The sequence below is a fragment of the Tympanuchus pallidicinctus genome, unplaced genomic scaffold (genome assembly GCF_026119805.1).
Source record: "Tympanuchus pallidicinctus isolate F22 unplaced genomic scaffold, pur_lepc_1.0 scaffold2, whole genome shotgun sequence".
NCBI classification, from domain to species: Eukaryota; Metazoa; Chordata; class Aves; order Galliformes; family Phasianidae; genus Tympanuchus; species Tympanuchus pallidicinctus.
In genome coordinates this window covers 30,282,971-30,298,621 of record NW_026294721.1, presented here as the reverse complement: position 1 = coordinate 30,298,621, position 15,651 = coordinate 30,282,971, and the positions used below count along the sequence as shown (strand labels likewise).

The 15,651-nt window shown below is 40.7% G+C and overlaps 1 protein-coding gene across 1 annotated transcript; it reads left to right on the top strand.

Moving 5' to 3' along the window:
• Positions 1-5,519: 5,519 nt before the first annotated feature.
• Positions 5,520-13,187, top strand: CUNH4orf17 (chromosome unknown C4orf17 homolog). The gene is given in 10 exon segments (XM_052682851.1): positions 5,520-5,779; positions 5,867-5,915; positions 5,918-6,044; positions 8,354-8,560; positions 9,123-9,187; positions 10,674-10,835; positions 11,082-11,163; positions 11,543-11,708; positions 12,048-12,091; positions 12,915-13,187. Coding segments are annotated over 10 exon segments (1,116 nt in total). The 5' UTR covers positions 5,520-5,750; the 3' UTR covers positions 13,100-13,187.
• The last annotated feature ends 2,464 nt before the right edge of the window (positions 13,188-15,651 follow it).

Sequence of the window (15,651 nt, the reverse complement as noted above, 5' to 3'; positions counted from 1 at the left end):
CCTCGGTCTGAGCCCCTTTCCCCACCAGCCAGAGACCTCATGCTGCAACTTTGACACATTGGCTGGAAAAGACCTTGTATACAGATGGACAACCTCAAAAACCTAAAAGAGCTCATTTCTCACCCAGCAAGAAGAGAATCTGCTCTACAAGTTGCTATACATCCCATACAATCATACATTTCTAAGAGTGAAGTGACAGCTAAAAAGCTCAAAGTAGACTGCTGAGAACCTCTAGGAAAATGTAAGTGATACCACTCGTCTCAGATGTTGCCTTGTTCTGTCAAGTTTAGAATTTGTGAGGTGCGGTGCTATTAAAAAATTGGTAGCTTAACACAAAATGTCAACACAAGAATCACGTGTACAAAGAAGCTTCTGAATTCCGCCCCAACGCCTTCAAGGTAGAAAATGTTCTGTGTGCTTTGTTTGGAAATACACCCAAAACACCACGGTATTCATTCCTATCATGTGCAAACTTCTTTCACAATGCCTAAGGAGGCAAGACCCAGTGACTTGTACTTCCTAGAAAAACCTAAAAATAAAAAAATTTAAAAAAAAAAAAAATCACAGAATGGCCAGGGTTGGAAGGGACCTCAAGGATCATGAAGCTCCAACCCCCCACCACATGCAGGGCCACCAACCTCCACATTTAATACTAGACCAGGCTGCCCAGGGCCCATGTGGAGCCAGTGAAACAAGGGCTGACATGCATAAGAATGCTGCACAAGTTACTTTATCTGTGTTGTTCTGTCAGATTGCTCGAGATGCTAGGAGCAGGACAAAGGGTCAAAGTCCTGGCATGCAGGGAAGCTGCAGTGCCTCCTCTTTTTGGTTTACTCTCACAGGCCCTCAGCTCAACGCTCTGTGCTTTGATACCTGACACAAAACATGCAACTGGCCCCAGATTCTATCCTGTCCCATTTTAGGGCAGTTCACTATGAAAGTATTTCTTCTTTAAGCTGATCTATCAAATCTTTTCCTTCTTATGCAATTAAACGTAGTAAGTAATCACTTTATCAGCCTTTTATCTAATTCTGTCCATCTGAACATGTGGCACTAATACTGCCTCTCCACTGCTTCTCTGTTCAACCTAATAAGGCTCAGCAGATCCTCGTGAAGTGTAGAAACAGCTAAAGAGAAAGAAAAAACAACCATGCAAAAACTATGCCAGATTTGCTAGTGGCTATTGAGCTTGTAGACACAAGAATTCAAGGGCAGCCTCTTTTCTACTTGAGGCTTATGATAAAAGACTCTATGGGGCTTCAGGATCAGAAACGAGCACCTGCATGGGCTGTTTCTTAGCTAGGTTTTGCTATCAGTTGCCTTCTTTTCTTGAAGAGATTCAAGAGCAGCATCTTAGCTGCTTAGCCTGTACATTACCCAAATATTTATTAAAATGATTAACACAACAGTTGCACCAGGAACTCTCCTTTTTCCCTCCCAAATGTAAACAAACTAGCAGATGAACCTGTTTTCTTTCATCTTTTGCCTTTCTGCCTCTGAAGCTGTGACACACTCACAGAATATCCTGTGATTTAGTGTCTACGTAACATAGTGTCTAACATAACAGACCAGAAAACTGTTCAAGAATTGTAAACTCAATTTAGCAGTTATCTGATTTTTGTCACTGAGACAGACAACCAGGGTAATAAACAGTAAACACTTCATGATGTGTCTTCTCCCATCTTAAATTTCCTTTCTGTTACTAGATGCAAATGCCAATCCCATGCTACATTTAAGAGCCTTACTGATCAATGCTAGAAGACTTTTTCACACTCACTCATCCGATCAATCCAACGAACTCAAGTTTGTGACACCAATTTCATATGCTGCAAATGAACAGACCAACTATGTAGCTTTGCACTTGTACCCCTGAAAATTTCCCGAAACTCCTGAAAAATCCCTCAAATCTCATTGGAAAGTGTGAATATTCTTTTGCGTGAATATTGACTGAATATTGGAAAGTGTGAATATTGAACAGCCAAGTAATTTTACAGTCCTGTAGGTCACCATTTCTTCAGTGTCCACAGAGAAACTTTAATTCTCTACAGAAACTAAAATTCCTCTCATGTTAAAGAAAAAGAGTGGTAAAATCAAAAAGGAGGAACTGGCAGCACACAACTATTTCTCTTGGCTAATGAGAGACAAATCTGAGGCTGCGTTGCTTCCATAGCAGCGTGTGCAGCTCAGATGTGTCACAAAGAACAGGAAGGATTCCATGGTCTCCAACCCTCAGCACTCCCCTGCCTGCCTGTGGGCTGCTCAGCACAACAAGCCAGGCTGCAGCCTCCTCAGCTGCAAACCCCTACCCCAGGAGCGCTGCTACCTACTGAGAGAAGTTAACTTGCTGTAGCTGGATGGAAGGAACTGCCAACCTGGCATCCTGGTGAGGAGGCCCTCTGCAGCACTGCTTCTCAGGTAGTTTGATCTTTCCGTGCCTTACAACACCGCAACTTCTTCCGTGCTCTCCAGGGAAAAGTTGAGAACTGGCAATATAACAATCATCAGGTGAAATTACCTTGTCTCTCACGAGCCCATTAAGGGAGTCAAATATAAGACTGCTCTAAATAACTACTGTATGCACCTTCTCAAAGGAGTGTTTTTTGAACACAGCAATGATAATCACATTTTGGCTATGATTTTATTATGATAACAACAGTGCTAGCTAGTAGCACTTAACTTTACTAATTTAAATATTAACAGAGTGTTGTGACAAAGTAACACATCTAAATTCCCCAGAACATATTGTACCAGCAATAACATTATGTAACACTTTGAGGTTTTTAAACTTTGGCAAGATTTTAAACTTTAGTTAGACATAGTTCATCTTTATAGGTAGAAAACATAAAAACATAAGTAGTGCATGCAGAAAATCAAAAGACCCAGGAAGAGAAAGTATCTTCCACTCCTATAACTAAATTTATAGACTATTTTTAGCAAGCATTTAATCTGAAGCTTATGGACAGTACGCATTATGGTAAAAACACGTAATTCAAAATAAATACAAAAGGGCTTTGGAAAAGCCAGTCTCTCCATTTATTTTTCTTTAAATCAAAATTATAAATGCTTGCTAAGAAAAACAAATGCAATCAGATGTAATACAAATCAGCAGTTCTCACTATTCCAATGAGTCAGTCAATCCACTACAACCAACACCATAAATTTTGTGTATTTTACTTTTTATGTCAGGAGATATAGGTATCTCTCATTTGTATGATGTGCTCTGCATCCCATCTACATAAAGATGTACCTAAAAATAAGAAGCACTTCTATAGGTTACACTATCTTTAAAAAAAATTCTTATCAACTTCTCTGCTGATATATTTTGGTATTTATGTTTAAAGTAGATGAAACCTAAGCTAGACTGCAGTGCTAATACAGATATAAGAGTTTCTTGGCACAGAGGCATCTTTTTTTGCACCCTTTAAAGCAGCCTTTGGACAGACAGATGCCTGACAGTCAACAATCCCGATAAGATGTTTTGCTCAGCAATCATTTAAGATAGAAATTAGACTAAATGGACGGCATGTTCTTTACTGAAATCACAGCAAGACAGCAGCTCTGAAAGATAATGCCTCACATTTGAGCAGATCAGGCAAGCTTCAGCTAACCAGTGTTCACTGGTGTTGCTTGTTGCTTATAATTTATCCTTGAAGGCAAGACAATTTCCTTTCTTGCAGGAGAAAAGTCAGAAGTCAATTTTCTTTCATCTTTCTGTGTTGGCCAGTTAAATATTGGTAAGCGCAGTGGTAAAAACAAAATAAAGTTCAATATGCTATACAATTCAGAGACAAAACACTTTGGAAAAGTACATAAATCATTACATTCATTCTATTGCAGGGAATTCAACTGGAACTTTGAACTCTCTATGATGATTGATCCATTATGCTATATCTTTTCTGCAATCCATCACCTTTTATACACCAAAACTAAAATTTTTCATTTAAATACTTTTACAATAGTAGAGAATAACACAAATCCATCAAATACTTACCCATTGCTACAGAAGACAGTGTTAACTAGCAAGAACTGCTTCAAATCTTGTTTCACAGCTGAAATGCAGCTTTCTGCTTTGAAATTAGTATTCATGTTTATTGTTTTCTCCTAAATAAAACACTGGCTTCTGATTTCATTCCATACAAATTTAGAGCAAGCCAGCAGAGCTCCAGTAGTAGAAAACGTGAGGTAGTGAGGTAAAAATTGACTTCAATCAATCAATTTATGAATAGTTAAGTATCAAAATGATTAGAAAAAATTGAGTGCACTCTGACTGGTATCAAAGAGCATGAGAAGCACTGAGTACATTTCTTACAGCCACCATGAAATCAAGTTATCTGACAGACTGCTTGGTATTTTTGATCAGGAATAGTTTGTGCAAGGCAGTGGTCTGCAGGAATAACAGCAGGGAACTTGCAGCATACCAGCATTGCTGTATGTGATCAAAATGGCAACTAAATGGTGCTGCAAACCATATGCAACTGAGTACATAGGCTTTAATCACTTACTCCTTTCTGTCTTCTGCTTTGTTGTTTTCAGCTTTTGTTAATAAGTCATGTTATTTCCTCAAGTATTCCACGTGCCCCCAAGTACATATAAAAAAGAAAAAAGACTGCCATTAGCTTTAAAAAAAAAAAATAAAAATCCTGTGCAATGCCAGTTCCACCCTACCACCACATGCCCTGAAATGTAATCATCACATGGGACATGACCTTTCCTCGGTTGTCTGACAGGGCATACAATGACCTTAACCCATGAGCTTCAGCTCTGGGATTTACACGTTTTGTTTTCATATGGGGCAACCTCACATCTCATGGCCTTCTGCATATATTGTGAAATCCCTCAGTCTACTCAATTTTTTTTTTCCTAAGTCAGAGGTAGTCATGGAGTAAAAATGTAACTGTGCAAAACATAAGAGTTGATTGAAAAAATGTCTTCATCCTTTTCCAATCCTCTTTTCTCCATATATTCCTTAAAATATGAGCAGCAACCACACACTGCTTCCTTACCCTAATGGATAACTGATGAATGCTTATTCTGCTCTTGTGGCTGAGCAGCCCCTAAAGTTTTATTTTCCGTTTTTTATTAACTTGATTCTGAGTCATCACAAGGTACCTTAAATACAACACCATTCTTTGGATGTTCTTAAGATGTTAAAGTAGGAGATACTCTAACCACGGTGTCACAGAATCACAGAACTGTAGGGCTTGGAAGGGACCTCCAGAGATCATTGAGTCCAACCCCCCTGCCAAAGCAGGTTCCTTACACCAGGTCGCACAGGTAGGCATCCAGGCAGGTCTTGAACATCTCCAGAGAAGGAGACTCCACCACCTCCCTGGGCAGCCTGTTCCAGTGAAGGAGCTATACGTACTATATGGAAGGAAAAAATAAAGGTAACAGTAAAAACAGCGAAACTTCAACTTCTAAACCCAAAATCTAGAAGCAGACACCAAGTATTTAGAGAAATAAGACTTCCTCTCTGCATACACCACCTTTAGAAATCAAGGCCTCAGCATTTCTTTTGCTGTCATTTCTGGTCCCTTCACTTCCCAAGCCAGAAAGCCATCTACTCCTTCAATATACTTTGTTACTACAAAAAGGAGTGTCACTCCGCATGTCAATGGGCAGCTGAGCTCTTGAGCAGAAACAGCGAGGCAACAGAAGCAGTTGCAAAGCAACCACAGGCAGTATTAGTTGTCAGGGCTAACTACTTAGCCACAGAGCAGTAGGTAGCTTGCTTGCAGACTCCTGTGCTTATGGCTTCTCCAAAATGCACGTGGAAGAGGTAAAATAACAGTGAAACATTTAAAAGAAAAGCAATAATTGAAGCTTCCTCTACTTTTATATGTCAATTCCTGTTCTTCACTTCCAGCATTCGGTCTCATTTGGAGAGCCTAAGAGCCAACCTGCTCTACAGTAAGACACTCTGCAAGAGAATAGGAAAGCTTACACAATGAATACCTGTCAACATTGTTCTCGCTCCAGGAGCTCATGGCTAACATACTCCTCTAGGAACGTTCCCCACCCTCGGATGCTCTGCCACATACAAGGTAAGAGTTGTACAGAGGTCACATGGCAGCCCCAGAAGACTGCCCTAGCAAGCACAGAGAGAAACGTGAGCATAACACAACTTGGTTCCAAAAAAGCACCCAGTGCTCCTATTTCACGGGTCTAAAATAAGCATGTAATCAGCATTCACAGCTCAGCAAGATATCTTGCTACTGGAAATGATTAGTCATGGCCCCCTGGGGACAGTATGGGTAAGCAGCATCCCTACCATGACAGCAGTGTCACCTGCATAGTAGCATAGCGTTCATTACATAGAAAGGAGTGAAGAACAGCTTACTCAAAAGTAAACATTGAAAAAAATCTCTTAAAATCCTCTGCACTACAAATTTGTTGCTCATAACCTTAAAATGTGCCCTGAACACCCTCCTCTATGCACACGCAAACTTATTGCTCCCACTTTATTCCACTGGTGTCTTTACCTTTTCTCAGCAATGAATAATCAGTGTTAAAGTTAGGACTTTCTTTACACTCTACCACTAAAACTATTTCACCAAGACAGCTGAGGTTTCATTTAAGCTAGAACAACTTCTCTTTCCTTCTGTGCTCGCAAGTGTACCTCAAATGCCAAAGACTCTACTTACAGAGATATGTTCTCACTTGTTTTTTTTTAAATTCCTTCACTCTCACCTGTATCATTCTGATATTTTCCAGGAAAAACATATTGTGTAACACAGTATTTCATACTAACCTTTTGCTCTAATAATGCTGTGCTATTTTACTGCATACTAGATGTAGCCAATTACTGTTCCTACTGCTGAAAGGAATAGAGTCAGAAATTAGCATACCATCCACATCAGCAAAACAAATAGTTCTTCTTGGGATGGGCTTCTGTTTCTGAAGATGAGCCTGTGTGTTTGTACAAAGACATCTTTTTGTCAGTGGCTGAAAGAAAACTGTTGAGCCTGGCCAGATTTACATTGCAGAAGGTACATAAGGGTCACAAAAGGGACACAAAAAGGGACACAAAAATTGTAAGGATAAGTAAATATTGTTAGAGAATTTATATTGGTAGTTGACGAGTTCATAATAAAACTTCTGCAATAAGGTATAAAAGGTGATGCAGACCAAATTATTTCTGAAAAGGCTGAGTTTCTTTCAATTCAGAATGAACACCTTTGAAGAAAAAAAAAAAAAACCAACTTCTTTGACATTGACCACACAGCTTAAAATGCACATTTTGTACTCGTCTGTGTGCATATATGTAATCTACATAAATTCAGAACATAAAATATATTAAATATATATTTATCTTTTAAAATGTTTTAGATGTATAAAAATATACAAAAATACAGAACATATTTTTATCACTTTTTCTATAACCTGACAAAAGACAAGGCAGCAAAGATGAAAGTCTTATATTGCTTAGCCAGATTCTAGTTCTTCATTAACTGCTGCTACTCTCACTGAAGACAACAAGCTTTTTAAGTTAGACATGAGAATTATTGCCTGATTACCATTGCTTCACTCTATCTGACTTTATTTGGAACATCTTATCTGTTAGGCAGAGCTTGATCACACCATGCTCTGCAGCAGAATGCTTATGGCTCTCTGCCACCTATTCAAATATACCATGTTTATTCACTGTTTAAACACCTTTTGTTTGCTGTACTACCATACTCACTGCTTTGGTTAAACTGTCAGGGAAATAGATTAGAAGACTGTGTGTTAACAGTTTAGAGCCTCTATTTCAGTGTGTCCAACTCAGCCCCTGCGTGCTACCCATCTGGGTTTTGTTCTCACGATGACTCAAGAACTCATGGGCGCAGAGTAAGACTCATTGAACGGTCAAAAGCAAAAAGCAAAGTTTTAGAAAAACACTTGAGAAAAAGGAAAGTACCGTTTCATTCGACACGTGAAGCAGTGGATAGAGCTCACCCATTTGTAATACTGGCTGTAGGGTCATTCCCAAAAGGCAGTAGGTATCCTCGTATGTGGTACCATCCATTTGTACTGCACATCTGGTCTAGAAGCAGAATGTGAGAGGTCAGTCACAGGCCTAAAGCAATGACAGGTCAGTCACGGGCCTAAAGCAATGACACTCACACTGTCTTTGCAAGTTTTGTCGCAGCTGAGTGATATTTTTTTCCTGTTAGGCTTCTCAGACTGTTGAAATTCCCTTTGACACATTCTATAAGCCCTACAATATGATATAAAACAAACTTTGATACATTTGTTTTCTGTTCACCCAGAACTGACTCTCCCTGGAGATCACTTGGTAAATTATACTTGTTTACTGTAGCAAAGACTGTAGCCATCTCTTTTGTTTGTATTGTTTTGTTCTTTTGCACAGGGTTAAACAATAGTCCGATCTGTTCTGTAAGACACAGCTGTTTTGGAGAACCCCCATATGCTGGCCAAACAGCCTTCCCTGAGCAAAAAGCTGACGGAGAGTGTGTGCTAGATGGGAATGCCAGAGGCAGCTCACCTGCCAACAACTGCCTTCCAAGGCTTGAGGCTTTCATGCAGAGACGGCCTGGTTCTTCACAGCTTGCGACACGTGAGTAGGGGCACCAAACTGCTACTTTCACAGCAGCAGCAGAGGAACCTAAACTATAAAAGGTGGAACCAGGTCTCCGCCAGGGCACTGTGTTATCACAGCTCAGGTCCAGGTAATTGGAACCTAGGGTGATCCATTAAGAAGGCAAGTGTGTCTTCTCTTCCCATCTTAACAGATTTCTCCTTGCTGACTACACAGGCAACTCCGCAGGTTTTAAAAATTCTACGCTCACTAGATATCTAATGATTTCAGTTACCAGCAATTATTGCCTCTGTGAGCAACATTCTCAGCAGCAGTTACATAGCACCATAAGCATACATCTATAACATACGGTTTCCACAATTTTCTTCAGCTTTGTTAGGCATCCCAGCAAACATCTACATTAACATACAGTGCTACCTGATCTAGTAAAAGCAAATGAAAAAAGAAGGAAATACAGACTTTTAAAATATGACTTGTGCATTTTTGTGATTAAAAAGGCCCCCTCAGATACAATCTAAGGTGCATCTTATGTTTTTTTTATTTTTCAACCTGAGATAACGCTCTGCCTACTGATTTCCAGAACATGGAGAAGGACTTGCAAATGTTCCAGAGAAGACTCAAAGTAGCCCCAAATCACCAGAAAAGGTGAGTGAAAAAAACCAAGGTATAGTTCTTAATTTCAGCACTCTCCTGCTCTCTTCTGAATACTGTAAACCAAACTCACCATCTCAGGCTGCTAAGGAAGAAACACACCCAAAAAGAGGGATATGGGGAGAAATTGGAATGGATGCAGCATCAAGAAGAGTTAAGACTTAATCATCACTCTATCAATTTCAGCTCTGTAATATCACTGTGCTTTGCTAGCAAGAAAAATGGTCAAATCCAATGAATACAGGAATAAAAACTCACTTTGTCTCAAACTGCTGGAGAAAATAAATGATCCCATTCTTCTACAAACAAGTACAAGATAAATCCTGCCCTTTTAACACAGATTCTTTACATTTTAACTGCTAACAGTTTTAATTTTGGTAATACCATTTTGTGAAAGTAACATACTGGGGTTTAGATCCAACTTCACAGCTGTGTTTATAAACGCCATTAGAAGGCTCTCTTTGCAATAGCTCTTTAGTCTCAAGCTGCACGTTAACCAATTACTCACTTTCACAGTGATTGTACAATAGCTGGTTGCTAAGTTTTTATGCTATTACAAACACTGTCACAAGGGTGGCAAAGAAAAAACCACCGCAAATGTTGCTATACTGATACTGAACAACAGGTGGCACTACTCAGATGTTTTGCAGAAAATGTGCTAAAAATAAGAACGAGGTTCTCTCCTAACTTTCTTATTTTTATTTTTTTTTTATGTCTAAATGTTGCTCTTTGACTCCCGATCTGGGCATAGTAATGAACCTCTCTTACTGTTCCTGTATGCATGCAGAACACAGTTCTTCAAATTGTTTACTGTTTTGGCTGCAAAATAACTTCCCATTGGCCAGATACTGCCATGTGGTGACACACACAGAAAACTACTGTTGCTTACCATTCAGTGCATTTTGCTTTTCCTCTGCCTTCTCCTGTGCACTTCTAAACAAAACCTTCTGCTAATCACATTGCAATTCCCAGACTCTTACTATACTGGCCAAGCCTGCACACAGAGAAATGAAGAGTTGCTGAGGAGCACCCTGCAAATCCATGATGGTAAAGCAAACAAAGCTTAGAGGTCCAGATTTAACTCCTTCCTCATCCAGTTTCTCTTCATTGTTACTCAGCATCACTTTCATTCTTGTACCAAAATCTAGATCTTTCCAGAAAACAGATTTTCAAAAAAGATGATTCAAAGCAAAGCTTAGTATAAGGTTCAACACGTTTTCTTCAGCAGTAAGGGGAAAAAAATCCAACATTATGCTGTGCATATCTGACATTATTCCTGGTGACTATGTGTTAGAGCCTGTAATCATTAACCTATGCATCTCCTATTTCTGGCCATTTTCAGCCAAATAACAGTTTTACATGTATTTCCTGCTGATCATCCTTTCTGGGGATCCCTGTTAGACATATTTCACGTTGCCTTTAATTGCTCTGAAATAGAGTCCAGGCATTTCCTTACAGATTGTTTTCTATTTTGGAAAAGCTTTTGAAAAAACACCCCCAAACCTCTGCACAACCAGCAACTGCCCAGGGAGTCCTCCAGACTCTCTCCCAGCCTTCTTCTGCATGCCTCAACTCGAGTCACAGTCCTCACGCCCAGCAGAACACAGATTTTGACCTAAGCTACCTGCATTGGGAAATAAAGGTAAGATGTGACTGCTGCAGCACATGGCTTCCAATGATGTGATACGTTTTTATTTCTCCAGGATAGCATGAGACATTATTTGACAGACTTTATTTTTCCCACTGTGGATTCTACTGACTTAAATTTGTAGTTAGCTATCACTCTGCAAGACAGTTTGCATAGCTGTAAAATTCTGCATGCTCAGGCTACTAGAGCTAAACCAACACACGCACCAGAGCTATAGTAACTATCTCATACATCTTCCAGGTGCTTGAAAAACTGAGAAATGTTTTCCAGACAGATTCACTTACAGAGATCCAAGAATGGCTCTCAAAGGCGAGTCTAAAAGGTAACGAGCACGTGCGTTCATTTTTGAAAGGAACAAATCTCTGACATATACAAATATGTCATAAACCCAAGAAATTCTCACAGGCCTGAACTGTGTAAGATTGCTGAGTTGGAAGCACTCACTGAGGTGAGCCCAGATGTGGCCGTTCTGAACAGAAAGCAGTCACCCAGATCTCAGCAGACTCAGGTCTGCTGCAGGGTAGGAAAACCTCACACTCTCAGTAGCACTCTGGGCTGCAGGAAGGCAGAAAACAAGTGTTATTTCTCATGTCCTTAAGCCCCTCAAAAAATCCGGGTAAAGGAACTCCCAAATTCACCTCCAAACATTCAAATCAGCAAGCAATAATGTAAATAAAATCTCTGCTGTTTTCCAATTTCAGAGAAAGTCTTCATGTCCAGAGTGATTTGCTCTGAACTGACTGGTAAAGGCAGGCTGAATAACCAGCCACAGGCAATGCAGGAAGGTGCAGGAGACAGCACAAATATCCAGAGTTTGCTAAAGCCTCGGTCTCCTCAGAGAGGTCCAGAAGGAGATATAAATAACAGGTAAAATCTGTGGTGAGGCTGCTAGGCTGAGGAGATAGGCTAAACCTAACTAGAAAGTGTTGTTTTCTTTGCCTCTGGATTTTGTGAAAAATGCAACTTTCTGACTGAAGTGCATCACACATCTTGAATGAGAAACACTTCTAACTATAAAACTGCTCACACACTCTGAACAACTTTAGTTATTATGGGAACAGAACAGAGCTTTCTGAGCACTTTAAAGCTCTTTCAAACAAAAACAAAAACAAAAACAAACCAGCAAAAACAAACAGAAAAGGCAAGCCTCCTGTATGCTGCACAGAACAGTTTATACTGTTTGACTTTTATTCCTTTTTCATTCAGGCCTTCAACTAACAGATCAGAAGCAAGTCAAAACATGAAGCATGGTAAGTACTGGAAATTATAAATGTTAAGATGCCATGTGCCTTGCATGCTACAGAAAAGGGACTGTGAAGTAGAGCAGCCTTCCCTTTTGTCACCACAGAAGGGCCCAAGTTCAGTGACAGTATGAGAAATTAAACTTAAAAACGGAAGTTCCCTAAGCTAGATAGCCAAGACTCTTGAGACCACTCAATTGGTTTCTCTTGATATGACATTCATGAAAATCTTAACCAGTGCACCTCATAAATGCAGGAAGATAAGGGATGCGTATAACAGCATCTGCATGTTGTTGGAAAAATCATAGCAGCAGGATCTCTTCCTCCACTAAAATCTCCTTTTAGGAGTTTCACACAGGCTGGAACTCGTGCTGCTAACAAACTTTGGAATTTGCCATCATGTGATGTATCTCCCTGACTCTTTGCAGCTAAAATCCTTGGAGATTTTTTCAGCTACCAAAGCCCCCTTTTGAGCCTCTAGCCAGCCAAGGGAAACAAAATTACTGGAACTCCCCACAGAACCCACCAGTGCCTCTTTGTATCCCTTCTGAAACACAGAGACAACAAAAGTCAGTACCTGAATGCCTGATCATTTTAACAAAGCCATTCACAGCAGCTCCAATGCATTTACTGCTGTTGCTAACCTTACTGAAGGAGCAGGGAAGCATGACCTTTTATAAGAACAAGCACAAAAGAAAAAACTTTTGAAGTATCAATTTGTCCTTCAAAGTGCTGTTGGGGATGCAGAAGAGACGTCCTTTCTCAAGTGTCTACCAAAAATTCTAAGCCCAGCCCTGTAACATACTGCTTTATTTTTCAGAATCTTTTCCAGAAATGGATAAAGACCGCATTTCGTTCTCAAGGCTGAGAAACAGAGGTCCAGCACATGCAGACACATCATCCCCAGAGAAGAGTCATGGCTGGCAATGGAAACAAAGAGATGTGCCCTTGAATGCTGCCTTGCAGCAAGCAAAACAACAGATAGCCCCCACCCAAGGGAGGCCCATGTCTTCATAGCCATTAAAGCAGCTGCAAGTCATTTTCACATACAGAAATGCATACTCTTAGCACTTACAGATATAAAATTAGAACAAATGTAAAGAAATCTGTTCAGATTCCCTTTTAAAATTATTTTCTGCTCATTACATTTGGCTCTCAAATCATGCTGCATAGGTACATGTGAAGTAAGCTAAATGGAAACAGGCAGAAGCGATGCTTTTCAGCATCAGATTTGTGTTTTTGCATGATCCACGCAGGCCCACACTAATAACTCTTGTTATTCTAACTCCCTCTTGTAACTCTCAACAGTCACAGGCATAATGAGACAAGGAGAGGGTCACCACTTAAAGAAAAAAAAAAGACCCTGGGTTCTGGCTGCAGTGACTTCAGATGTCTACCTCACAGCAAACCATTGTGTACTTCCATATCTCCCATTATCAACAGAGCAGCATCACAGATTGATTTTAGCATCTGCAGCACACGAGGCAAACTAAACATGAAAACTACCATGCAAAACTCAAGCCACTGAAATGTAGGCCAACAATGACAGAAAAATACCTGGACCTTTCTTAGGCCAAGTGAACTGTGAAAGCAGAAGAATTAGATTTTATCTGAACACGTCCCTGTCAATTCATTCTCACAAAAGCATGTCGATAAATAAGCCACAGTTCTGCTGATTTTTTAGAGAAAAAGAAATTCAGTGAAAGTAGGTTCTTTCAAAACAACTGCCTCTTTGTTTCTCTTTGAAAGGAGAGAAAGAGAGAAATTCTGTTAGCACAGTGTTATAGAAAAAGGAGCTTAGCTATGAGCAGAGCTTAGCTTACATGAGCAGAGCTTAGCTAACAGCCCCTGTCATCATGTCCAATCATTTCTACCATAACAGCCACCTCCTGCACTCCCACTTCTCTCTGCAGGACAGGAGCACACTGTGACCTGGGTGACAGTCCCAGCTCTGTGAGCAGCCAGTGAAAAGCCACTTGCACAGAGCAGTCATTGCTCAGGTGCACTTGCCAGCTCATACCACAGATGCAGAAACTTAAACAATTTAAATGGGTATCAGTTTCTGGGATATGTCAGGCATATGTCATTTCCCTACAGCTGTACAACTGTATTAGCCTGGAGGGCTTGGTAAATGGGAGCAGATCTTCAAGTGGGAGGAGTTGACAAGCATCATATTGTACAAGATGAACCCCTTCCCTTCTACGGCGCTTTGAAGTTTCCCTTGTGTCTCGGGTAATAACACTACAGAAGAGGTGGAAACCAAATAGCAGCAAAACTGAACAGCAGGGCTGAGAGACCATACATCGAATGAACAGTAACAATATCTGTGCGTGTACTTCTGGGCCATATTCACATTGCCTTAATTCTATATAAATCTCTGCCCTAAGCATTTCTTATCAGCTGTCTCTCAGCATCACACTGTGTTAGTTGAGCCTGAAAAGCTTAATTAAATCTCAGAGACCTTGGAGTCTCGTTACTGAATAGAATCAGAATGAAAGGAAGGTTAGTACAGCTTCAAAAGCATAGTTACGTTCCCTCTGTGAAGCTGGCAGGCTACTGAGCAAACATGTCAGAGCCATTAGGTGAGATAGTTTGCAAGGTTAGTTTTAGTCAGCTGCATCTTCAAAGTTATTTCCCTTCAAAGCCATAGGCTACTGCTTTTGCTAGATGTCCAAGACAAATCTCCCTCAAAGGTGCTTCACCCATCTATGAAAATCATAGAATGACTTGCTTGGAAGGGATCTTGAAGATCATCTAGTTCCAACCCCCCTGCTACAGGCAGGGACACATCCCACTAGACCAGGGTGCTCAAAGCCCCATCCAGCCTGGCCTCGAACACCTCTCCAGGGATGGGAATCCACAACCTCACTGGGCAACCTGTTCCAACATCTCACCACCCTCACAGTACAGAATTTCTTCCTAATATCTAGTCTAAATCTACCCTCTTCCAGTTTAAAGCCATTTCTTCTCTTCCTGTCACTACATGTCCTTATGAAAAGTCCCTCCCCAGATTTCCTGTAGGCCCCCTTCAGGTACTCGAAGGTCACGATAAGCTCCCCCCAGAGCCTTCTCTTCCTCAGGCTGAAAAGCCCCAGCTCTATAAGCCTGTCCTCACAGGGCAGGTCCTCCAGCCCTCTGATCATCTTCACGGCCCTCCTCCAGACCTGCTCCACATCCTCCTCGTACTGGGGGCCCCAGAACTGGAGTACTGGTGAGGTCTTACAAGAGCAGAGTAGAGAGGCAGAATCACCTCTCTCAACCTGCTGGCCGTGCTTCTATTGATGCAACCCAGGCTATGGTTGGCCACCTGGGCTGCAAGCGAAAAGGACAAACAAGTTTCAGTGCATGAATCTTAAGCCTAGAATAAAAGTTATTTATGTTTAGAGGCTAAAGAATGGCAAAAGTCACACCAGATCAACAGGCTACAGCCTAATACAAGTGTTACCCAGTCATGCTGTGCACCTGTCCTGACTCCTTCCCTGGTCCTACCTGCCTGCTCTATTGATAATGCAGATTCTCTAACAGGAAGAGCTGAAACAGATTCTTACAAACACCAAAGCACAGCAAGG